Source organism: Lissotriton vulgaris, chromosome 2_1, assembly GCF_964263255.1.
Source record: "Lissotriton vulgaris chromosome 2_1, aLisVul1.2, whole genome shotgun sequence".
Classification (NCBI taxonomy): domain Eukaryota; kingdom Metazoa; phylum Chordata; class Amphibia; order Caudata; family Salamandridae; genus Lissotriton; species Lissotriton vulgaris.
Genome location: NC_141687.1, coordinates 319,120,321 through 319,145,915, shown reverse-complemented (window position 1 = coordinate 319,145,915; position 25,595 = coordinate 319,120,321). Strand labels below are relative to the sequence as shown.

The 25,595-nt window shown below is 51.0% G+C and overlaps 1 protein-coding gene across 3 annotated transcripts in view; it reads right to left on the bottom strand.

The window, feature by feature from the left end:
- CTNS (cystinosin, lysosomal cystine transporter) overlaps window positions 1-25,595 on the bottom strand; it is a 397,045-nt gene that overhangs the window by 6,413 nt on the left and 365,037 nt on the right. For all 3 annotated transcript variants that reach the window (XM_086955022.1, XM_086955024.1, XM_086955023.1), the window contains one exon: window positions 21,510-21,627. In XM_086955022.1, coding sequence (XP_086811148.1) covers window positions 21,510-21,627 — 118 coding nt within the window. The remainder of the gene's footprint in view (window positions 1-21,509; window positions 21,628-25,595) is intronic.

Sequence of the window (25,595 nt, the reverse complement as noted above, 5' to 3'; positions counted from 1 at the left end):
CGATCTAATATGGGTCCTAAGTAACTTGGAAAAGTATCCCTTCTGCAGTTGATTCTCAGGGTATGCATGGTCCAAGCAGTCTAAGGCTTTCTCAGGGGGTGAAGGTTGTTTGGTGTGGATACATGGAGAGTGAACACAGGCTCACATATCAATATGCGCAGCAGCAATAAATAATTGGCCAGGCAAATACGTACATTGCAATAACGTGTATTTTATTTTTACCGTTATCTACGTTCAACATTCACAAACAAGTACATAGTCTCCCTGGGTCCCACTCCCTTCTTGCTCCTAGCAAAAATGGGTATTCCCCATTCACTACAGGTAACTTTCAGGAAGTCTCAGGAGTCAACTCTGACTCTTATTTTAAAGTCAACATTGTTTCAGCACTGCAGAGCTAATTAGCAAGCAAGTTCTCCAGGGACCAACTTGCCTGAAATGCGTCTTACCTGCAGGCCTAGAGCAACAGGAGTCCCTGAGCACGCCAAGTCCACGGGCGCATGGATCGGCGGCAGCTGATTCAGGTGATTTGCTGCTTGCGGCCCAGTGAGGCTAGTACACCCCGGTGGTAGAGTTCCTAACAAGTAGTTACACCACCGATGCGACCGGAGGCTCTCTGCAGTTTCTACAGGCCTATTGGGTAAGTTTCTGGCCTGTGCTACTGGGGCAGAGGGGAGGAATGTCACAATGCTACTGGTGGTCCTTTGCCTTGATGACGGTGTGCCAGTGCTCCCACAGTGGCCTCAATTCTACGGCAGGTGTTTGAATAAGGCTGCGCGTCTTTGCTGCTCTAATGAGCCCCTCTGACATAGGGGTCACTGTATCCACTCCATGCACAGACTCCAACCAGATTGGCACAGCAAAGTCCTAGGTGGCCGACCCGTCAGATATATGGGTTTGCGGCCCACCACAGCATAAGGGTTATGACCCCCATAGCACAGCAATCTTCTCATAGCAGCCTCTCCAGGCATACAAGGTTACAGTCTCCTCACTGTGCATGGGCTCCGCCTCAACTGACACAACAGCGCACACAGCTTAATTGACGGTGGCCCTCCTCTGGCATAAGAGTGTTGCCAACTTCGCCCTGCACAAGTGCAACAACCAGATCGGTGCAACAGCCACTTCCTCACAACTAGCAAACTAGGTCTAGTCAACAGGTCTTCCCACTGGACCTTGTTCCCTCTAATGCTCTCCAATCTCTCACAGGACACAGTGGTCTTGGCAAGCAGGCAGATGCTAATACTCCAGACGCCAGGGCAGGTGGTCTTGGATTCCCGAGTTAATGTCCTCACCCAGCGGGAGACTAGCCTGCCTTGGCCCTCAGTCCTGGTCACAGGCAGAAATCTAGCAGAGCTCCCCTTCCTCACACAGCCCATTCGTCATTTTGGCGGATAACAATTTTTGGAGTCTCAAGCTCCTCTTTTTATAATTCATTTCCAGACACCAAATGTGATTTAGAGTCAATCATTTTTATTATGCTTGGTACACAGCCCAGCTGCCTACATCAACTTGCCGGCAGGGCGTACTCGCATAACAGTGACAGCGTCTGGGCCTACACCCCGGAGGGCTACCCCGCGTAAATGAAGAAGCTCTAGAAGCAGCCCCATCTGAGCTACAACCACCGCTTTTACAAGGGATCAAACATTAAAAACAAAACCCCCCAACCTCCCATCCTCCCTTAATAACATCCCACCCCGCATCAGCTTCTACCAACACCAGTCACCCTCCAGGATCCGCCAGTTCTACCTAGTAGAACTCAAACAGCAGGTTCCAAAGGGATGAGTTGTAAGATTTGTAGATATTTCGGGCAGGTCACTTCTTGAAGGTCTTTAGAAAGGAGCTGTAGGAACGGACCCCAGAGCTTAGCATATTCAGAGCCCATCCCATCCATGCCCAACGAGAGCCGTTCCATGGCTAGAATGTGCCAGAGCCTTTGAATTCAATCTCGGGGGTCAGGTACGGCCGGGGCGCCCCATTGAGCCAGGAGGACCTGTCTCGCAGCCAACAAAAATAAAAGCAATCTGCCTACCCCTCAGTGAGCGCAAGGGGAAGAACTTAGGATGGGGAAGCCCCAACAGCACATGCTCAGGCATCCGGGGGAATGTAATCTGAAATGCAGTGTCCAACTCATCTAATACCATGTTCCAATACCGCCCCAGCTTCGGGCAACGCCACAGCAAGTGCACCAATGTCCCTGAAAGCCCACACCCCTCCAGCAGAGGCCTGACTTCGTAACATCCCGTCCCTGGACGCGTGCTGGAGTATAGTACCAATAGGCCGCCACTTTGTAGGCCGACTCGGTACCCGCAGTGTTAGAAGCTGTGTGCTGTGCGCGATAATAAACATGCTCCCACTCTTTTCTCGTCAGGGGGCGCTCCAGCTCCGTTTCCCAGCGGACTTGCGCTTTCGTACGCTGCTTCTGAGGATGGTGGATAATCATCGCATATAGCTCCGAGATGAGCCTCCGGACGTCCTTCTTGCAGACCAACCATTTTTCAAACGCCATCAAGGTCCGAGACATAAGGGCCACATTGGCTGGTTGGGTCATCCAATGCACCACCTGTGAACAGTGGAAAGCGTCAGCCCTTGGCAGCTGGAAGTTTTCTGCACATAACCGGGGAAATGGAATCAGACCATCCAGGCCAAAGAGGGAACCCATCCTCTTAGAGCCTTCCTCTCGCCAGCGATGGAAGACTGGGGACGCACATCCCTGCCGAAATTCCGGGTTATCCACGATAGGGGTCATTGTGGAGGGGAAGTTAGTCCACCCCTTTCGCTGCGCCAGTTGGTCCCATGCCTTTAGGGTTGGGGAAGTCACTGGGGAGGAATACAGGCTCCATGCCCTACGCTTACGCGGCAACCACAACTCCCGCCATATGTTACAGCCCGCCACTGTTTGGTCCATAAAGTTCCAATGCTTACTAGACAGTGGCCTATTGCATTCTACGATGTATCCAAGACAGGGCGCTTGAAAGTACGGCGTCAATAGGGGAAAGCCTAGCCCACCTGCCGCTTTCGGGGTAGTAGCTATGGACAACGCCAGCCGCGGCCTTTTATTGTTCCATAAGAACCTATAGAGGAGCCCCTGTAGCTTCTGCAAAGTACCCGGTGGGGGACTCCAAGGCAGCATTTGAAAGAGGTACAATATACGGGGAAGAACAGTCATTTTTATCGCAGCCAGCCTCCCGTACCAGGACAAATTGAGACGGGACCAGTCCGACAGGGCTTTGGTGACATGATCAACAAGCAAGGTATAATTTAGGGATGCCGTTTTAGCAATAGATGGGGCCAGTCGGACACCCAAGTATGTAATGTCTGAGTGTACCCACTGGAAGGCAAAGTCCTGCCTCAAATCCAGTACTTCTGCATCAGGGACAGAGATATTAAGAAATTGTGATTTTGAAAAGTTAACTTTAAATCCCGCTACCTTCTGGAATTCGAGGAGTTCCATCGATAGATATCGCAGAGAGGAGTCAGGGTGGGTTAATGCTAAGATGACATAGTCCGCATACAGACTAATCTTATGAGTATCCGCCCCGAACATGATCCCGGAGATACCGATATTAGTCCGAACGCACTGGGCAAAGGGTTCATTATAGAGCGCAAAGAACAACGGGGAAAGGTGACATCCCTGTCATGTTCCCCTAGTGATGGGGAAAAGATTAGATCTACAGCCATTCACACGCACTGCTGCCTTAGGGGCCGCATAGAAGCACTGGACCCATCGTAGGAAATTGCCCCCCAACCCGAACGCCCTCAGCACAGCAAACGGATAGTCCCAATCTACGCGGTCAAGGGCCTTCTCCGCATAATAGAGAGCAAGGAGGCCTGCGTCCGAGAGCGATGAACCAAATCCATGAGGTGGAGCAACCGCTTAGGGTTGCCCCCCTTGCCGAGTTGGGATAAATCCCGCTTGATCTCGCTCAATAATTCCATCCATTAAGGGGCTAAGCCCCGCAGCCAGCACCTACGCGAATAATTTGGCATCAATGTTGAGCAGCGAGATCGGCCTATACGACCTACACTCTGCAGGGTCCTTCTCGGGCTTGAGAATGACCGTGATAGCCGCCTCTGCATGGACAGAGTCACTGCCCCCGTATAAAGAAAGGAATTAAAAAGGCGGGTTAAGAGAGAAATTAGCTCCACGCAATAAGTTTGATAAAATATGGCTGAGAAGCCATCTGGTCCAGGATATTTAGCTATTTTCAACCGCGCAATAGCAGATATGACCTCCTCGATGCGAATCGCCACATCTAAAGCTTTCGCCGACTCCCGATAGAGGGGCGTAATGCCACACGACGCAAGATAATCCGCTATTCCCACAGAAGCTGCATCCTCCCTCCTATATAAGGATTGATAGAACTGATGTAAATTGCCCACAATGGCGGTATCAGTGGCTTGCTCAATTGCCTGCGGGTCCCTGATGGATTGGATAGTGGTTAATTGAGCGAGCACCGGCAACCTGTGCGCAAGCATCCTTCCCCCTTTGTTCCCACAGAGGTAGAACTTGTGCCGCAAGCGCAATAAGGCATGCGCAGCCCTATCGAGGTCAAGGTGCTTCCGCATGCGTCTTTTCGTCTCCAACTCCTTCCATACCCTTGGTGCCCCCGTCCTCCTATGGATCGCTTCCAAGCCACTAACCTCCTTCTCCAACTCAGTGCGCTTCTCTTTGCGCAGGCGAGAATACATTGCTGCAAGCGCTACAAATTCTCCCCGCACCACCAGTTTCAAGGCCTCCCAGATCGATGCTAGGGGTGTATCCCCTACCTCATTTTCGGAAAGGTAGTGAGTAATAGTGTCATGTATCTTCGCAACCACCGAGTCCGAGTGAAGCAATGAGTCGCGGAGGCGCCAGCGAGCCGGCAGCAGCTGAGCGCCACTGGAAGGAGTAGTTTCTTTTCTGTAACTCCAGTTCTGTAGTAGGGGTATCTCTGTTATAGTCATAATCTAGTGAATAGTCCCGCTCATGTGCGTGGACCCCGGAGCAATCAAAAATAATCTCTTAAGATGTCTTCTTTGCAGTCCTGCATAGATACTTAAGAGAAAATCAAGACAAATAATGCAGCCTAACACTTCCAAGGCTACAAAGGCCACCACTTCATCTTAACAGTGAAAAGGATAGCCAACAATGTCAGATTTTACACATTTTTACCAAGTTTCCTTCAAAGAGAAAACTCCCCTTCACCAAAATCCTTGAGATGATAGAGATGAAGAGTTGGACAGACAAGCCCCCATGGACTGCCATTATGTGTCTGGAAAAGGGATGCACAGCCAAAGTCCTTTTACTTTCAGTTCTTTTTGAAGGTGTATAACGAAAGGCTTATAGCATACATTACAGTACCATTTTCTCCACAGGGGAAGAGGGCGGGTGCTTATGACTATAACAGAGATACCCCTACTACAGAACTGGAGTTACAGAAAATAAACTACTCCTTCTGTAGTAGGGGATCTCTGTGTATAGTCATAATCTAGTGAATAGAATGGCAAGCCCATCCCAAACAGCCAACCCCGGCGGTGGAGAAAAAACAAACAACACCTCTAATGTGCAAATAGATTTCTCAATGAAGCCTGCTCAACCTGAGCATCTGCTCAAGCGTCAGAGTCCAGACAGTAATGCTTAGCAAATGTGTGGACCGACTTCCAAGTGGCAGCCCTGCAGATTTCTGCAATGGGAACATTACGAAGCAAAGCTGTTGTAGCTGCTTTGCCTCTGGTAGAATGAGCCTTAGGCTTACCCCCTAAGGTCTTGTTAGCCTTCTGATAACATAACTGGATACAGGACACAATCCACCTCGAGATGGACTGTTTAGAGGTGGCAAGACCAGTCCTGACCGACCCATAGTTGACAAACAATTGGTCTGACCTACGAGGAATGTAAAGACCTTTCCGCTGGAGTGGAAGGATTTTGGAAAAAAGTAGGCAAAGTTATAGTCTGATTGACATGGAAATCAGAAATCACCTTAGGAAGGAACTTAGGGTGAGTACGCATTACAACCTTAGCAGCATGAAATACAGTATAAGGCTCTTGACCACACAATGCCTGAGTTTCACTCACCCTGTGAGCCGATGTAATGGCCACGAGGAAAGCCGCCTTCCACGACAAGTGCTGCAGTGAAGCCTTATGAATGGGTTCAACAGGTTCCTTCATCAATCTGGGCAGCACCACATTCAACTCCCGGGAAGGCGAAGGACTCCGAACAGGAGGGAACACTTTCTTCAGTCCTTCCAAAAAATCCTTAACCACAGGGATCTAGAAGAAGGAAGTCTGTGAGGGACATTTCCTGTACGCAGTTAACGCTGCGAGGTGAACCTTAATAGATTGAAAATTAAGGCCAGACTGAGCCAAATGCAAGAGATATGGGAGGACAACATCTTCCTTGCAGGTCGTCGGATCATAGTTCTTGGAAGTGCACCAGATGCAGAACCTCTTCCACTTGTAGGCATAGGACGTCCTAGTGGAAGGCCGCTTAGCCTCCTTGAGAATATTCATGCAATCCTCAGGCAGATTCAGGTGTCCATACTGCACTATCTCAGGAGCCATGCCGCCAAACTCAACGATGAGAGGTTGCTGTGCACCATCTGCCCCCGAACTTCCTGAGAAGGTCCGGCCGACACGGCAGCCGCTGGTGGGGCAGGAAAGACCTGTGAAGCAGGTCGGTGAACCACCACTGTCGGGGCCACTCCGGAGCAATGAGGATCATCCGTGCTCTGGACTGAGACAGCTTGATGAGTACCGCCGGAATCAGGGGAATGGGTGGAAAAGAGTACAGAAAGCTGTTCGACCAGCTGATCCATAGCGTGTTTCCCAGAGTCCCCGGTTGGTAATACCTGGAGGTGAAGTCTCGGCATTTTCTGTTTTCGGCGGTGGCGAACAGATCTACGTCTGGAGTGCCCCACCTGTCGAAGATGTCTCCTAGCACGTCGTCGTTCAGAACCCACTCGTGGAGTGGAGAGGTGTGGCTCACTGGTTAGAGGCGGCAGACCCGTAAGCAGAGAACGGCCCGGGACCAGGGTTCAATTCCCGACACGGCAGGGTCGTGGACCAGGGTCAAAAACGGACTCGATAATTCTCACCTCGGTGCCTACTCCAACCAGGGAACACACTCGGCAACTCTGGGCATTAAGCTTGCCTCATCTCTACAACGGCCCCCCACAGATGCCGGGGATGCCTGGTTTCACCTTGGAGATACCCAGAAAGGGACCATCTCACAGGGAAAACCAGGACGGGTTCCCCAGCGGTCTTCAGCGCCAGGATACTCCATGGAGTCGCAGTGCGCTTTACAAGTACACCCACATTTACATTTACATTTTTTCTTGCACCAACCTGCTGAGAGCGTCAGCCTGAGCATTCTGTACACCTGGCAGATGGGTAGCCGTTATCGTCAGTCCTCTGGCTAGCAGCCAGTGCCAGATCGCCTGTGCTTCTTGTGATAGTGTGCGCAATCTCGAGCCCCCCTGCTTGTTGAGGTAATACATTGTGGTCATATTGTCCGTCTGCACAACAAGGATTTGGTCCGGAAGGACGGATGAAAGGCCTTCAGTGCCAAGTGGACAGCTCTGAGTTCCAGGAAATTGATGTGATACGTGGACTCCGCCGGGGACCACGTTCCCTGGATCTGTATATGGTCTGAATGCGCTCCCCCGCCTTGGAGAGAAGCATCCGTGACGATAGTCTGAGTTGGACTGCCCTTGTGGAATTGAACCCCTTTGAGGAGATTCTCTGCCGAGCACCACCACTTCAGGGACTGTTGAGCGTGAAGGGACAGCCGAATTCTGTCGTTCCAGCTCCCCCGCTTCTGGTCCCACTGATCCTCCAGACATTCCTGCAGCGGCCTCATGTAGAGGCGTGCGTGTGGTGTGAGGAAGATGCAAGAGGCCATCGACCCCAGTAGAGAAGACACGGTCCTCACCGTCGTAGATGGAACCGCCATGAGAGCCTGATCCTTCTGAAGGATCGATAAGCGTCGCTCCTCCGAAGGGGACACGCTTGCTGAAAGAGTATCGATGGAGGCTCCCAAGTACTGTAGGCACTGGACAGGAGTTGGAACAGACTTGGACACGTTTATGTGCAACCCCAGCTGGCTCAACAGAACAGCCGTCCTGTTGAAGTGCAATTGCGCTTCCTGGAAGGTGGAGGCTTTAACCAACCAGTCGTCCAGGTACGGGTAGACAAACACCTTGTTCTTTCTCAGGTGAGCCGCAACCACTGCCATGCACTTTGAAAAAGTCCTGGGCGCAGACTTCAGTCCAAATGGTAGTACGGTGTACTGATAGTGATTTGTGCCGATCAGAAATCGCAGGAACTTCAGATGTTTCTGTGCAATGGGCACATGGAAGTACGCATCTTGCAGATCTATTGCGCAAAGCCAGTCTCCCCTTCGCAGCCGAGGATAAATCTGGTGCAGAGACAGCATGCGAAACGTCTCCCTGCGAATCCATTTGTTTGCTTGTTGCACATCCAGAATGGGCCTGAACTCGTTCCTGTCCTTCTTGCGCACCAGGAAGAACCGGGAGTAAAGACCCTTTCCCCTTTGAGACAAAGGAACGTCTTCTATCGCCCTTTTTCTTAACAGGGTATCGGCCTCTGCTTGGAGCTCGAGCAGCTGGAAATGCGAGCAAACCGGTGGAAACGCTGCAGGCGGGCTGACGAAACGAAGACTGTATCCATTGCAAACAATATTCAGCAACCACTTGTCCTGAGTAATTTTTCTCCACTCTGCTAAGTAATTCTGTATGCTTCCCCCCACCGGAGCGGGTAACGGAAAAGGGGGTAGTAGCACCTCAGGGCTTAGACCCGGACGGGCCCTTATTCGCCGAGGAGGACTGCTGTCCGCCTCTGCCCCTCTGACGCTTCTGGAAGGGTTGCCGCTGGTACTGCTGCTGTTGTTGCTGTTGACCAGCTTGCCGACCCTTCTGCTCTTTTGGTTTCTCCAAACCAACGGTTTTAAGTGTCTCTACCTCCGCCTTCATGCGGGCCATCTCTTCATCCGCATGTGACCCAAAGAGAGTCGATCCAGAGAATGGTAAATTAGCGACTCTCTGTTGCGCTTCTGGTTTGAGAGATGTAAGGCGTAACCAGGCATGCCGTCGTAAATTGATACCATGGCAGTAACCATGAGCCGCCAGGAGAGAGGCGTCTGCCGCACAGCTGATGACCTGTTTGGAGACCACCATTCTCTCATTCACAATCTCCTGGAAGTCTTTCCTCCTATCCCTCGAGAGAAGCTCCAGGAATTGCTGCAGGGACTCCCACAAGGAGCGGTCATAGCGACCAAAGAGTGCAGAGGCACTCGCCGCTTTCATGGAGGTTGCCGTCGTACTGCAGACTTTCCGTCCAGCTGAGTCCATCTGCCGACTTTCCTTATCCGGCGGCACCGTTGAAGACGGTGTAGTAGCATGTTGCTTCTTGGCCGCAGTAACGATAACAGAATCCGCTACCGGATCTGATCTCAGGAACGCCAGATCAGAATCCGGGGGCCTGTACTTTTTCTGCAGCCGGGACAGAGCTGACTTCACTGAGGCCGGAGTCAGAAAAAGCTCCATAGCCGGTTCCTCCAGTCCTGGCACCATGGGCAACAAGGGGCGAGACAAATGCCGCTTGTGTAAGGTCTCAAACGTCACCGATGTAGAAGGTGTGGGTACCCTTAAAGTGATCCCCAACTTCGCTGCCCCTTTCAATAGTCCCTCCTGAAATGTAACAATGTCATCCACCGGTGACACCCTCGTATGGGGGGGGGAATCCGATAAGGTGGGAGAATATATCCGGCCACTAGAAGAGTCCGTATGACGGGACCGTGACCTCTCCCTCCGGTGATGATAACGGGACCGCGTCGACGACGGACGGTCACTCCGCGATCAATGTCTCCTTCTGGACCGTGATCTAGACCTCCTATGCCTCGGGCGATACACTGGCCGTACAGGAGGCGGGAGCTGCGGAGGCAGAACCGGAGTCCTAGGGTGTGGAGGCCTCGTAGGCGTTGACGGAAGGTGCGGCAGAGATGGAGGAGGCATTTGTGAAGCAGAGGAAGAGGCCGAGGTGGAGAAGTCGGAAGAGGAGGCAAAGGAGGTAGCGGAGGAGGCTTCCTCTGAAGCAATGACGGAGCCACTGGTGGAGGTGTAGGCGTCCTGGGCCTAGAAGGCGAATAAGTCCGAGAATATTCAGATTCCGAAGACCTAACCACTCTCCTCTTCTTCTGTGCAGGTCTTGAAGAGGATACCCTGGAGGCAGACCTATTGTCAGCCGAGCGCCGGCGCTGCCACGACCGGGGACTCGTCGATGCTGAAGACAGGGGACTACTGAGGCAGAGGACACCGTCCTGGCCCTTGAACGGGTCCTCGACGTCGACTTTTCCTTCCTCGACGTCGATCTCTTCGCCTTTCTGCTTCTCAACGTCGATCGTCTCGACGCCGATGAACTCCTCGACGTAGACTCTCTTCTCTTCGATGTCGACATGTCTTTCCTTGACGTCGAACGTCGAGTCGACCTCGACGGCAAGCAGCGGTGTCGCCTCGACGGCGATCGCCGGTGCCTCCTGGACTCATCTCGACGTCGATGGTATGTCGACACCGGTGAAGTCCTCAACGTCGACCTCGTCCGAGGTCTCGACGTCCTTCCTCTCTATGTCGAACGTCGACGAAGCTTCGACCCAGAGCCCTGGGTCGATGGGTTACAGATAGTGGGTCATGTCTCTCAGCGCCGACTGGGACCGGTGCCTTTTCTGGGCCTATTCTTGACTGGGGAGCCCCCCAGAGGCGGAAGCATGGGCAGAGGACGATGACTGAGTCCCTCCATGCCCAGACCCACCTGGATCTTGATGTCTGCTCTGCTCCAGGCCTTGGAGACTAATCTTCTTCCTGTCACGCAGGGTCCTGGAGAAGGCTTGACAAATCTCACAGGTTTCAGGGACATGGGAGGAAGGGAGACAGAGTATACATACTCTGTGGGGGTCAGATTTTGCCTTCTTACTGGCATACTCAGGGCACTTGTCGAATAAAGCTGGCATATTCGACAGAAAGAGTGGGCAAAGCTGGCTAAAAAACACAGCAAAAGGAAGAGGAAAACCCCCGACGTCGAGTGAAACACCCAAAACACTTGAAAAGTGCCAAAAATTTAAGAAATACCCAAAAATGGAGAGCTCAATGCTCTAAGCTCCAGGGTCCTGCTAGCAGGAGCCGGGAAAAAAGAACTGAAAGTAAAAGGACTTTGGCTGTGCCTTCTGGGATACCGAGGGTCTCTGGAGAGTTCCTTAAAGGCACAGTATCCCTTTTCCAGACACATAATGGCAGCCTATGGGGGCTTGTCTGTCCAACTCTTCATATCTATCATCTCAACGATTTTGGTGAAGGGGAGTTTTCTCTTTGAAGGAAACCTGGTAAAAATGTGTAAAATGTGACATTGTTGGCTATCCTTTTCACTGTTTAGATGAAGTGGTGGCCTTTGTAGCCTTGGAAGTGTTAGGCTGCATTATTTGTCTTGATTTTCTCTTAAGTGTCTATGCAGGACTGCAAAGAAGACATCTTAAGAGATTATTTTTGATTGCTCCGGGGTCCACGCACATGAGCGGGACTGTTCACTAGATTTTGACTATACACAGAGATCCCCTACTACAGAAGTAAGTACCACAGAGAAAGATCTGATAAGGAACGCGGCACAATGTCTGCTGCTGACAGATGAGGCAAAAAGGAGGACGTGGCCAGGAATTGGTCTAAACGTGCGTATGTCTAACGGGCTGCAGAATAGTAGATGGAAGTGCTGAATGCGCCATACATCATGCAACCCACCCTCTAAAAGCCACTGCTTCCCCCCGCCCCCTTGTGACATCGCCCCTGCCTGATGGGACCTCTGCTCTGATCTGTACACCCCCGCCTCCATTACAACATTCAGGTCTCCATCCACAAGAATCAGGGCTTCCGGCGACGCCAACACCTGCGAGAGGGCCGCCTGCAAGAAGGACTCCTGCTTGACATTTGGGGCGTAAATGGACCCTATTGTGAATTGCATCTCCCCCCCATTGCGCGCGAACAGCCAAAAATCTACCTTTAATGTCTACCACCTGGGAGATAACTTTGCAATGCGTGCGCGTGCTAAACAGAATGGCCACCCCATGTTTCTTATTCGGACCCAAGGACCAAAGTTGGAACCGGAAGCGCTTGTCTGCCATGCGCCTGACATCCTTAGAGAGGTGGTGAGTCTCCTGCAATAGTCACACACCACCTTCCGCATTCTCCAAGAGGGAGAGGATAGCAGCGCTATTTAGACCCCTAACATTGAGGCTCACTACCTTTAGGTCCCTACCCACCATAGCAATGAAAGGGATAGGTAGCCGATGCACGTCCCATCACCAAAGCCCCTAATGTACCACATTGTCCCATCTAATCCCTGGGTCCTCGCCCAATTCCCCCGAAAGCTGATGCGGAGCCCCCAAAACAACCTCAAACCCAAACCCCCCACTGCGTCACATGAAACCCCAAAAGGCCAAAGAGCTCAAAGTTCGCAAAAGAGAAGAAAAAACAACAGTCTGTTAAACAGGCCCCAATAGCAGGGTAACATGACACCATCATCTCACCCTCCCAGCTTCCTTATACAGGACATACCACCGCCCAAGGACATAGGAGTTCTACCACACTGCATCGGAGAAACGTTCGCCTCCGACGCCAGCTACAGGCCCAGCTAGTACTGCGCCATTGGGCCTCAAGAGACCCCAGACGTGTCGGTGACCAAGGCTACAGAGGCAACCGCAGCCCCTCTCTCCAGCAGACTCGCTGACAAGTCAGGCTTTGCAGCGGAAGAGGGCTTTCCGACATGTTGCCACTCCGCGGATCGCCTGCACTGCCTGTTAGGCGACCTGCCTTTCCTAGCTGTGGAAGCAGTCCGCTACAGTCCCAAGATGTCGAAGGCCAATTCCAAGGAGTGGACCTGGACCAGCTGGCCCTTGAACTTAAAGATTATCCGGAATGGGTGTCCCCACGAGTAGGGAATGCCCTGCTCCCTCAAGTGGTTGGTGATGGGCTTAAATTCCCTGCGCTTGACAAGAGTGGAGGCCGCCAGGTCCTGGAAAAGCGCAGGGTGGTGGTCACGGAAGTGGAGGGGATTGAGATTACGGGCTTTCCGGATGATCCGATCCTTGAGCTGAAAATCATGGACACACACCAGTATGTCTGGGGGAGGGGCCCTGGCCCCACGTGGCAGACCAACACGGTGGACACGATCCAATTGAATGTCCTGTATGTCCTCCTTGCCAAGGATCTGGCGGAAAAGTGCGCCCACGTACTCGTGCAGATCATCCCCCTTTCCTTTCCACGGCACCGCCCTAATCCGGATATTGTTCCGCCGAGATCTATTCTCCAAATCCTCGGCAAGCGCCTGAAGGTCCAGATTCTGCTCTGTGAGGCGAAGCAAGTCCTTTTGGAGTTGATGAATGTCCTCCCCAACTCCCAGGTGATGCTCCTCAAGAGTCGCCACCCGCTCCCCACAGCGTCCACATCGCGCCTCATCTTGCGCAGGTCTGATGTAAGTTGTGAGCGAAGCTCTAAAATGTCCTCCTTGATGGCAGAGAACAACTCCAACATGATGGCCTTGGTCGCCGGAGCCTCGCTATCGTCAGAGCGCAGGGATTTGGTAGCGGGCTGCGAGGCCGACTGCCCTGCTACTGTCTGAGGTACATCCATCAGGGTTTTATCCTTTCGATTTCTGGCCGCCGCCATCTTGCCCCTTGAGGGGGCCTGTGCCCCAATACGCAGAACTGGGACAGAGGCGCAGCCAACGCTCAGGGGCACAGCTAAGAGCCCACACGCTCGCCCTCAGACGCAAGCTCAAGTCCACAACAGATCTCCCAGGGGGTTGGGGGAAAGCAGGACCACCCTGTGCCCAGGGCTTCAGCTGTAGCTGTTCGTCAGGGGGATAGAGGCAACACAAGCCAGGCAAGGTCAATAGGCCTCCCAAATCACAAGTGCAAAAAACAACAGTTGGACAGAATGCAGAACAATGTCATACATTCACCCCAGTACAGAGATCTGGGCCTAAATCCATCTTTTTTTGCTCACCACACCACCCCAGTTCAGACATGGCCATATGCAAATCAGCCTTGACCCTGTGCCTCATGGGAACAGTCCAGCCCGAATTGCCAAGCCATTTCTTCCATGGACCGGAATCAAGCATTCTAGGACCGGTTTCTGCCTATCAGCCGTCTTCAGCCAGGATAGCTTGACTCCAGTGGCGTGGAGAGCACGGGACTCACGTCTGAGCATACCCGTCCCACTCGGGGTGACAAATGCAAAAAACAACAGTTGATGGACAGAATGCATAACAATGTCATACATTCACCCCAGTACAGAGATCTGGGCCTAAATCCATTGTTTTTTTGCTCACCACACCACCCCAGTTCAGACATGGCCATATGCAAATCAGCCTTGACCCTGTGCCTCATGGGAACAGTCCAGCCCGACCTGCCAAGTCATGTCTTCCCTGGACCGGAATCAAGCATCCTAGGACCGGTTTCTGGCCATCAGCCGTCTTCAGCCAAGATAGCTTGACTCCAGTGGCATGGAGAGCACGGGACTCACGTCTGAGCATACCCGTCCCACTCGGGGTGACAAATGCAAAAAACAACAGTTGATGGACAGAATGCAGAACAATGTCATACATTCACCCCAGTACAGAGATCTGGGCCTAAATCCATTGTTTTTGCATTTCCCAAATCACAAGGACACAGTCCGTGGGTGGGCTTCCTGTACCCTGCCGTACAAATCATCTAGGCCACAGGCCAAAAGCAAGGGCGGGAGGCACACCGCTGCATCGACCCGATCAAGGGTAGGCCCCAAGCTCACCACCAGACACGAGGCTAATGCCTGCCGTCCGCCCGCATGCACCAGGGCTCCGTGGCTCAGTGTTCCCGGGAGCCGTCCCCTTGCTCCTCACCTCTCTCAGCATGGGCCCGTGCGTACAGGGAAGTCAGCCTCACTCGGGTCCCCACGGTCCGGAAGCACACGCCTGCCCCGCAAGGGTCTCAACCGCCGCCTCCTCGATGGGCCGCTCCAGGCCGCTCAAGGACCGCTCCAGGTGCTCCAACTCCTCTTGGTCCGGCCGCAGCTCCACACCTCCGCGAGCGCCGCTCCAAGCTCAGCAGTGGCCGCCCGCCTCCTCCGGCGCTTCAGACTCAGCGCCCCACTCCGCACCGCTCGGACAGAGCCGGCAACGCTTAGCCGCTGAGGCGCCGTCCCTGCGAATACAGACCATCGCTCTCTTCCTGCCACGAGGCCCGCTGGGCCCGAACTCGGCCAGGGCCTCACCTCACCAATCCGCTCAGTGCCTGCACTAATCACAAAAATAGGGGCCCCAAGGGCATCAGGGCAGCTTAGGGACTCAGGGCCAAACCGTTGCCAGCACAGATTGGCACTAGAGGGGGTGATAAACAAGACAAAATGTCTGGCGGTGCCGGAGGGACAATGAAGCACGTTCTACTCCGACGCCATCTTGGCCACGCCCCCACCAAATGTGATTTAGAGTCTGACTCTTTGAAGTTTATGTTAGGGATCTGTTCTCCTTTGAAGTGCCCACTCCTCTGCCATCTCTTCCTTTTGATAGCTGTCACAGCAAGAGAGATACCTTGCTACTTGATGCCTGAGGCTTGAGCCGGGCAGACGCTTTTTACTCTGTTCTTAAAAAATCTTGTGTGAGATTACTTCCTCTGTGTCCTACCCCCCCCCCCCCCCCCCCCCCCTGCACAGCGCGCGGAATTATTGCAGCACGTGTCTCCACCGATTGAGGGTGGAGGCATTGTTTTGTTTAATATTTTAAAATTACCTCCTGCACCCCCCGAATTCCGCGCTGCACGGACAGCACCTCAGCCTCCCCCCAGAGCAACCGGCCAGTTCAGGGTGGTCTTGCCTGGGACACGGAAGGAATACGGCGGCGGCCATCTTGGGTAGGGCTAGATAGTATAAAAATAGACGGCCATGACTCCGCGCAGCGGACGCGCTCAGCGGGCACGCTGTACTCACGCCGGAGTCAAGTGAGCTGCCAGGCCTGCCACCACACTTTTCTGTGGTCCCAAGTTTCGGCCTATCAAACACCCCAGGATAGCTTTAAGGCAGCCCTAATAAATGCTAGATCTGTGCCGAAGCATGCCCAGCATATTCAGGACCTATTGATAGACGACAATTTAGATTGTCTCTTCATTACGGAGACATGGCTCAAACCCTGGTGCACCCCTGATGTGGTTCACACCCTGCCTCCTGGATATGGTATACAAAGAGTAGACAGAGAGAATGAACAACGGGGTGGAGGAGTGGCCATTATATATAGGGACACCCTCAGCTGCTCGACGATAACACTGCAAGAGCTAACGGACGCAGAAGGGATGGGTTTTATAATTAAAATTAATGACAACTTCTCCTTCTCAGGGGCTTTGATCTATCGCCCACCAGGACCCTGCGCAGGCTTCCTGGGGAACATCGGAGAGGTGCTCAGCCCACTGATACTTAGGTATTCTAATTTCACTCTGATGGGTGACATAAACATCCACCTAGAGTCCACAACCGATGCACCTGCTGCCTCCTATCGGGAAACCATGGAGGTCTTGGGCCTCACTATTCGAGACACCCTAGCCACCCATGAGGCAGGGCATACGATAGACTGCATTGCCACTAACTTAGACACTTTGACAACTGACCCCCTTAGACTCCAAATTTGGACTGACCATATGCTGATCCCTTTTATGCTTCCCCTTGTGTCTAACCGAGAGAATGATCATAAAAATGAACACAGCAAGGTCACAAGGGATGAATGGAAAACGATACTGTCCCACCCAGAACTTATAACTATGGCCAGGAACTGTAGACCCCAGCTGGTAGTACCTGCAAATCCCACTAGTTTTAGAACATGGATGAATGATCTGAAAGGTACGGTTGGGCAGGGAAAAAACAGAATGAGGCGGGATAGAAAGAAAACATCCGCACCCTGGTTCGATCGAGACCTCAAAAATAAACAAGAGGAGCTTAGAAGAGCTGAACGAAGCTGGCGGAAAAACTACTCTAGCTCAGAACGTAGCAAATACAAAAGGATAAAAAATGCCTATCATGCGCTAATTAAACAAGCTAAAAAGAGGTACTTCTCGTCGGCAATAGAAACAGCTAGCAGCAAACAAAAGGAAATATTTAAAATTGTAAACGGTTTCAATAAGCCTAAATGTCTAGCGCAGGATATCCCGCCCTCGCAGATACTCTGTGACAAGATCGCAGACTTTTTTGAGGGAAAGGTACAGGGTCTGACGAAGGACTTCGATGTCCCTATATTAGAGCCAAGAATAGAGGGTGACATAGTGAGACTAGGGGCCACGCAGTTGACAACTTTCCTACCAGTTAGTCTGGAGGATACTAAAAGAGTAATTTTGGCAACAAAATCCGGATCCCCTTTTGACCCATGCCCAGTTAGACTCTTACACCTCATTGTGGATATTGCTAACCCAATAATAAATGCCATTGTCAACACCTCACTGTCCACGGCGAATGTCCCCCCAGAGTGGAAACTGGCAGCGGTTAAACCACTGCAAAAAAAAGAACTCCCCGACCCCACCACACTGTCGAACCTACGACCCATCTCACTACTTCCAGCCCTGCGCAAAGTCACAGAGTCAATTGTAAATAAACAACTTACACGTTTCTTGGAAGACAGTGATGTATGGCACCCCAATCAGGCAGGTCTCAGGACCCAACATTCCACGGAATCGGCCCTCCTGTTCACTACAGAAATTATCCGCTCAGCCCTAGACCAAGGCAAGAAGCGTCCTGATTTTATTAGACCTATCGGCGGCCTTCGACACGGTCTCACACGCCATCCTAATAGACCGGCTAATAACATCTGGTGTCACAGGGACAGTGCTTGAGTGGATAAGAAACTTTTTAAGTGACAGGAGACAAGTGGTGACCCTGGGGGAATTCTGCTCCAGTGAAAAAGCGCTGTTGACGGGAGTTCCGCAGGGTTCAAGCTTGAGCCCGACCCTGTTTAATGTTTATACTGCACCCCTGATAAAACTGATATCGTCATTTGGCATAGACGCTATAGCCTATGCCGACGACACACAACTTATCCTGGTAATGGATAAGGATAACCAAGCCTGGGAGGAAAAGCTCAAAGGTTGCCTAACGGCCACCTTTGAAGGATGCGCCTAAATCACCTGAAATGCAACACAGGTAAAACAGAGATCATGCCAATAGGCCCAAAAAATGACTTCATCCCACGATTATGGTGGCCAGAAAAAGCTGAAATACCACCTCATACAACCAACTCGGCCCGTAATCTGGGGGTGTATTTCGACTCTGACCTGTCTTTTAGACAACAAGCGGCTAGAGTGGCAGGCATGTGCTTTGGGGTAATAAAGGGACTGAGAAAGTTCTTTGATTTTTTGCCCCTCGAAGCAAGAAAAACAGTTACGGTTGCACTTGTAACATCGCACATCGATTACTGTAACAGCCTCTACGCTGGTACAAATAAAGCTGTCACACACAAACTTCAGATGGTGCAACATGCATCAGCGAGGTTGGTTCTAAAATGGCCGAAAAGATCATCTGCAACCAAAGCCCTCAAGGCATTACATTGGCTGCCCATTACAAAAAGGGTCTTGTTTAAAGTACTGCTAATTACTTTTAGAGCTGTTCATAACCTAGGCCCGTCTTATCTAAGGAAAAAATTCAGCAGATACTGTCCAACTAGAGCACTGCGTTCCTCAACTGCCAACCTGCTTACCGTCCCGAGTTTCAGACTCAAAACTCGAGGGGGCAAATCCCTGGCGGTACTGGGAGCAAAAGCATGGAACACTCTTTCGCCCCCCAGCTGAGATTACTGGACAAAGAAACAGACTTCCGCAAACACCTAAAAACCTGGATCTTTAATCTCCAAGACACAACTGCCAGAAGCCTAGTGTAATCCGGGTCTCGGTCAAGTAAGCATAGAGACTACCTAACATCTGGTGGTCCTCTTTTGGGCGCCTAGATGCTCCTTGGAGCGATTGCCGCGCGATACAAATTGGCATTTACATTTACTCTAAAGCTTACAGCCCCACAACACAGGTTATGGGCAGGCCTAGAGTTTACAACTGGATGTCAGTCACAGTGATATACTTGTCAAAAAGTTAGCACAGGAACTCAGTCCTGTGCCTTATGATTCTCTTATTGGCCACATCTCCTTCCTGAGACGTGCCCAGGCCCCTTCCTTCTGAACTTTCACTGAATAAAAGAGAACCCTTTGAATTGTAAGGGGGAAGACTGGCTCTTCCCTCTTCAGTGTGTGCCCCACCCAGGAAATGCAACAACACACAAATCTGTCTGGCGGTTGGGGATTCCATTACCTGCTCTCCTCATGTTTTATAATGCAGGCCTGGGTCTCACAAATGGAACCCTGGGTCCCCCATGCACTGTACCATGCACAGGCACACACACCCAGTGCACGTGCACAGCATAAACGCACTGCACATCACTGTATCCTCCATGAGCTGTTCCAATCCTGGGCAAAAATACATCCAATGCATACATTTAACATGCATGCACAGCACAATACTGCATTTTCTCAGTATTGTACCCTTCCCACGCACAAATATACCCAGTGCAGAGACACCAGTCATGCACTACGCAGAACTACACACCAACCAGGGTAGTTAAGAACACAGTATTGGAACTTTAAAATGAGTGAGCCTGCAGGCCACATTCCAGTAACAGGTTAAAAAGGATCTTTTCACTCCTGATCACTACACGGTATGCTGCCCCCACGTTTGTGCTACTAAACTCCTATGATAGCACTTTGGCAGCCCCTCTAGGTCTAACAAGACAACAATTTGTGAGAAAAGCCTCTGTCGTGGCGTACATGTAGGATCTGAATTAACCTACGGCAACAAAAATCAGCATTAACCCCTTCGATGCTGATGACGAGCTCAGCTCGTCATCAGCCACGGGTGGCGTGTGCTGATGACGAGCTGAGCTCGTCATGAAAAAGGGGGATCAGAATATTTCAGCACCCAGCGGGAATTGCCTTAGCAGCCAAGGTGTTAAAGAGCCAGACATCATTACAGTTAGGCCACTCAGGCAAGGGCTGCGCAGAAAACTTTTCCGTCACATCAAGTACACTGTCCATGCCCCGCGGATGCGGCATCCTGCACCTCTGAGCTTACATATATGTTTACCAGGAGTAAAGTTGAGCAGTCTGATATGCATTGCTGGGCTTGAGGGTCCAAAGAGTAGAACATAGTTAGGTCTCGGAACAATGCTGTTTTTCTGTAAGGAGTAGGAAGAACTTGCCCATATATATGGTATATCTATGTCCAAGAGCCGATGAAATGTTGGGAAGTTAAGTGTGTGTTGCATGTTCTATGCACGTTTTTATACAAAAATCTCACTAACAAAAAAATGAAAATGTATACCAAATCATTTAGGAGTGAGGAGTAATATAATGGTTTAGAGTCCTCACTTTCACAAACTTCACTTTGTAGTACATAAAGTAGCACTACAGGAGTACTACTCCATACAAAATGCAATTCATAAACCAACAAGAAGACATCTCGATCTTCACCTCGCCTAAGTTTCCTACGGAGAGATCATCAAACTTGTAAAATTACTTTGTAGTTAAGTGTAGGAGGGACGGCAGTTGTGATTGGAAAATGGGGAATACTACTAAATAGAGGGGCTAAGGAAGGAGTAAGGGAGGGCTAGACATGGCTAAGGAGTGGCTTAGAGAAAGATATCCACCCCCAAAAGAGTAAAGCCATTTGCTAGTCACAAACTGTAATTTTAAAGTTACTACAGCCCAATAGGACCCAGAACAGTAGTAAATATATTCCAGCTCAGACTTGGAGTAAAGTCCAGAACCACACATGATAAGCTAATGGTAGTACAACACCCTTCCATAGAGAGTAATGGAGGTACTTCAAATAGATCCCCATAGGAAATAATGTTAAAATAAATTATTTCGACTTTTTAAAAATATACATAATTTAAATTAATACTATACAAAACATTTAGTAATTTTAACGCATAATAAATAAACGTAAACGCTTTGCTTTAGGTGCGTAATATTATTTCCTATGGATTACTATTTCAAGTCCCTTTCTCCATTATTTTCTACAGGAGGGGTGTTGCAGGAGCAGTGGTTGGCCATGTGTAGTGCTGGACTTACTCCAGGTCTAAGCTGAAGAGCAATTACTACTGTTTTGGGTCCTTTTCGGGTGTAGTAAATCTACACTTGTAAAGTTGGCTGAACCACCCGTTCAAGGGTGTGGAGATATGAAAGTCTACACTTTGAAGTAAATTTAAACTTTGAAATGGTAAATACCTAAAAGCAGTAGATTTACTACAATGTTTGAGAGTAAGTTACATGTGTAGATTTACTCGCATGTAAATTTACCCTCATGAATAGGCTCTATCATGCAGCGAGATCATATTATCTGTGTCAGTTTTCTATAACAGAATAGCAAATTGAGAGTGAACTTTGTGAAAATGAGGATCTCTTCTTCCCTAATTTTGCTTACCATTGTTGTAGGACTGTAAAAACATTTGAAGAAGGCTGAAACTTCCTCCTGTGAAATCAAGCAACACATTTCCAATGCTCCACCCTTCTGTGCTTTTACGGCGAAAATTCAAATATGCCTGTAAAAACAAATAACATAATTTTTCAAAAGGTATTTTTATATAGCGCTTCATGTCACTCCTTTGCCGTTTTTAACACATATAAATTTCAATTGTGACTATTACCCAAATCATTGCTCTAACTGCCTAAGTAAAGAAACTGTACATACCACTTGAATGAATTGCAGTTATATTAGCTTTCACCTAACAAACTTTGTGACATATGTTCAGTAACCTCAAAAAAGATTCACAATCAATCAATCAATCAATCATTCAGAAGTTTGTTAAGCTCGGCTACTCACCCATAAGGGTCTCAAGGCGCTATGGGTAGAGAGAGTGCAGGATCCATTCCATCAAGGAGGGGGGCTGTTGAAGACCCAGGTTTTGAGGTTTCTTGCGATGATGGGGAGCGATGTGGTCTGTCTGAGGTGAAGCGGAAGGGCTTTCCAGGATTTGGCTGTGCGGAAGGAGAAGGAGCAGCCTCCTGATCTGGTCTTTCTGGTGAGGGGGACCATGGCATAGGAGAGCTGGGCTGGTCGTAGGGTTCTTTGGGGTGTGTGTAATTTGAGTTGGCTGTTCAGGTATTCTGGTCCAGTGCCGTGGAGGGCCTTGTGTGCGTGGGTGAGTATCTTGAAGGTGATTCTCGCCTCGACGGGGAGCCAGTGGAGTGTGCGCAGGTGCTAGGATATGTGGTAGTGTTTTGGCAGGGTGAGGACCAGTCTTGTGGCGGCATTCTGGATGTTCTGTTGTGAGGTTTTTGTTTATTCCGGCATAGAGTGCGTTGTCGTAGTAGAGTCTGCTTGTGACCAGGCATGAGTGACGGTTTTTTATGTTCGAGGGGGATCCATTTGAAGGTCTTACGAAGGAGGGGGAGGTTGTGGAAGCAGGAAGACGAGACAGAGTTGATCTGGTGGTCCATTTTGAGCTCGGAGTCCAGGATGATTCCCAGGTTATGTGCGTGGTCTGTGCTGGTTTCCGAGGACGGGGGCCCCCAGGTGTCGGGTTTGGGCCCATGATGAGAACTTCTGTTTTGTTGGCGTTTGGTTGTAGGCAGCTGTTTTTCATCTATTTGGCGAAGGCTTCCATGCCTTCTCGAAAGTTGTGTCTTGCAGTGTTGGGTGAGTTGGATAGGGAGAGGATGAGTTGGGTGTGGTCTGCGTATGACACAATGTTCAGTCCGTAGGTCCTGACGATGGGGGAGAGTGGAGCCATGTAGACGTTGAAGAGTGTCGGGCTAAGGGAGGAGCCCTGGGTGATCCTGCAGGTGGTAGGTGTAGAGTCCAAGAGGAAATGGGGAAGTCTGACCTTCTTCGTTCTGCCGGAGAGGAAGGAGCGGGTCCAGTCGAGGTCCTTGTCCTGGATTCCTGCGTCGTGGAGTCTGCATATTAGGGTGCGGTGAGAGACTGTGTCGAACGCCGCTGAGAGGTCGAGGAGGATGAGGGCTACTGTTTCACCTTTGTCGAGTAGGGTGTGGATGTCATCTGTTGGGGTGAGGGAGCGGATTCCGTACTGTGTTTTTTTATGAAGCCGGATTGGGAGGAGTCGAGGATGTTGTTCTCTTCGATGAATGTGGCGAGTTGGCTGTTGATGGCTTTCTTGATGACTTTATCTGGGAAGGGGAGCAGGGAGATGGGTCTGTAGCTTTTGAGGTTGGTGAGGTCCGCCGAGGGTTTCTTCAGGAGGGTGTTGACCTGTTTTCAGTTGTCGGGGAACGATGCGGTCGCCAGGGAGCGGTTGATGGTGTGGCGGAGCATGGGTGCGATGGTGTTGGCGGCTCTGATAAAGATCTAGTGGGGGCAGGGGTCCGTGGGGGCTCCTGAGTGAATTGACTTAATTGTCTTTAGTGTGTCTTTGGTGGTGAGGGCTGTCCAGTATTCAATCACTGGTTTCTGGGTGTGGTTGGTGAGGGTTCAGTGTGTTGGTTGTCTTCGTCGAAGTTGTCGTAGATGCTCTTGATTTTGAGGTGGAAAAAGGTGCTGAGTTTTTCGTAGAGGTCTTGTGAGGGAGGGATGTCAGTAGACTCGCTGGTGGGTTGGGCGAACTCCTCGATGATGTTGAAGAGTTCCTTGCTGTTGTACGTGTAGGTGGAGATTCTGTCTTCAATCGCTTTTTCCCTTGTTTTTCTGATGAGTTGGTGGTCGGCTTTGAAGTTTTTGTGGGCTTCTGTGGATTTAGTGTTCCTCCAGGCCTAATGAGGCGGTAGCAAGTGGGTCTGGAATCTCGAAGTTCTGTGGTAAACCATCTGGCTTTCTTGGGCGGGTATTGTTTTTCTTGATGGGGCTATGGTGTTGGTGCTGTCTGAGATCCATCTATGCAGAGTTCGGGCTGCGGTGTTGGGATCGTCGTTTTACGGGATGGTAATTTTGGTCCAGTTTCTTCATGGGAGGAGGTGCTGGTGTCTGTGGATGGTGGGTGTTCTGAAGGTGAAGTGGACGCAACGATAGTCAGTCCAAAGGAGTTCGGTGGTGTGGCTGAAGGTGATGCAGTTTCCTGTAGCGAAAAGGGGGTCGAGGGTGTGTCCTGCTGAGTGTGTGGGCTCGGTTATGATCTGGTAACGTCCAATGTTGTGGAGGTTGTCCAGGAGGGATACGGTGTTGGGGTCCAGTTGGTTGTCTAGGAGGAAGTTGAGGTCTCCCAGCAGGGTTTAGTTGGTGGATGCGACGGCCTGCGGGGAGATGTCGTGATTGAGTTGGCGAAGGGTCCGCAGGGTACAGGGGGTCGGTAGATGAGGGTTCCTGGGAGGGTCGCAGTGGGGCTGGCCAGTATCTTTAAGTGAAGGTGTTCCATCAGGTCTGAGTGTTTATCGAGGTGTGTGCTCAGGCAGAGGGTGGATTTGTGGATGATGCCGATTCCTCCTCCCAGGCGGGTGGGGAGGTCCTTCCTGGAGATCTTATATCCTTGGGGGATGGCAATGGCGATGTCCGGTCCGGAAGTGGTGTTGGACCAGGTTTCGGTGAAGAATGCTACGTCTGGGGTGGTGCTGTCAAGGAGGTCCCAGATTTTAGTGGCGTGTTTGTGGAGGGATCGGACGTTGAAGAGGATGCATTGCAGGGTCTTCGGTTCGGCTGTGTTCTTGTGGTCGGGTTGTGCTGGGGTCGTGTTCCTTATGGTGCTGTCGCTTTGTCTGCATCGGTGGCAGCTGAAGAGTCCGTGGGTGTCCGCTGGTGAGGCTGGCTTGCAGTTGTTGTTGGGACCTGGGTTGACTGCTTGGAGTGCTACTGGGTCGTAGCGTTGGCGGTCCAGGGTTCTTGGCACGGGTCACGTACGAGCGCAGACGGGCTTGCCTTTGCTGCGCCAGCAGCGCAGCTGCACATCGGCCGCCATTAAGTAGGGGTCGGGGAGGGCTGGACAGCTGGGAAGCAGGAGTGGGGAGGGGAGTTGGATTGGTCTTTCTGGTCATACTGGGGGGAGGGGCAGCGGGGCAGCAGCAGTGGGGAGAGCGGACAGGAAAGGAGGGAAAAAGGAGGAATAAAGGAAAAGGAAATAAAAAAAAACGAGTGAAAAACGGGGTGAGAGAAAGGAGGTAGAGGTCCACTGGACAACCAGGGAAGAGGCACAGGTGAACCTGCGGGTGGAGGAGGGCCTTAAAACACCAAACACTTGAGAGTGCACGGGCAGGCCTCACTTAATGGTGGAGCTGTGAGGGAAGGGGTGCCATTTCACTGACAATGAGTCACACACACAAACAAAGAGTGATGATTTACCTAAACCGGAAGCAAGCTCACTGTGGTACTCCACGAAGGAAAGATAATGCCTTGCCCAGGGGAATTCAACCACAAAAGTGCACTCCTGCAAGTGGATTAAAGCAGTCCCTTCTTGTACGTACAGGTGACACAACACAAAGGTAGCCATGATAAAGGGAGATCAATACATTTGGGAAAAACAAGACCAACCTAAGAAAAATGAGTTCTACTGCTAGCACTCTGCAACATGGCTATGGCGACTAATAAAACAAAAGGGTAGCTCGGTGTACTATGTAGCTTGGAAAG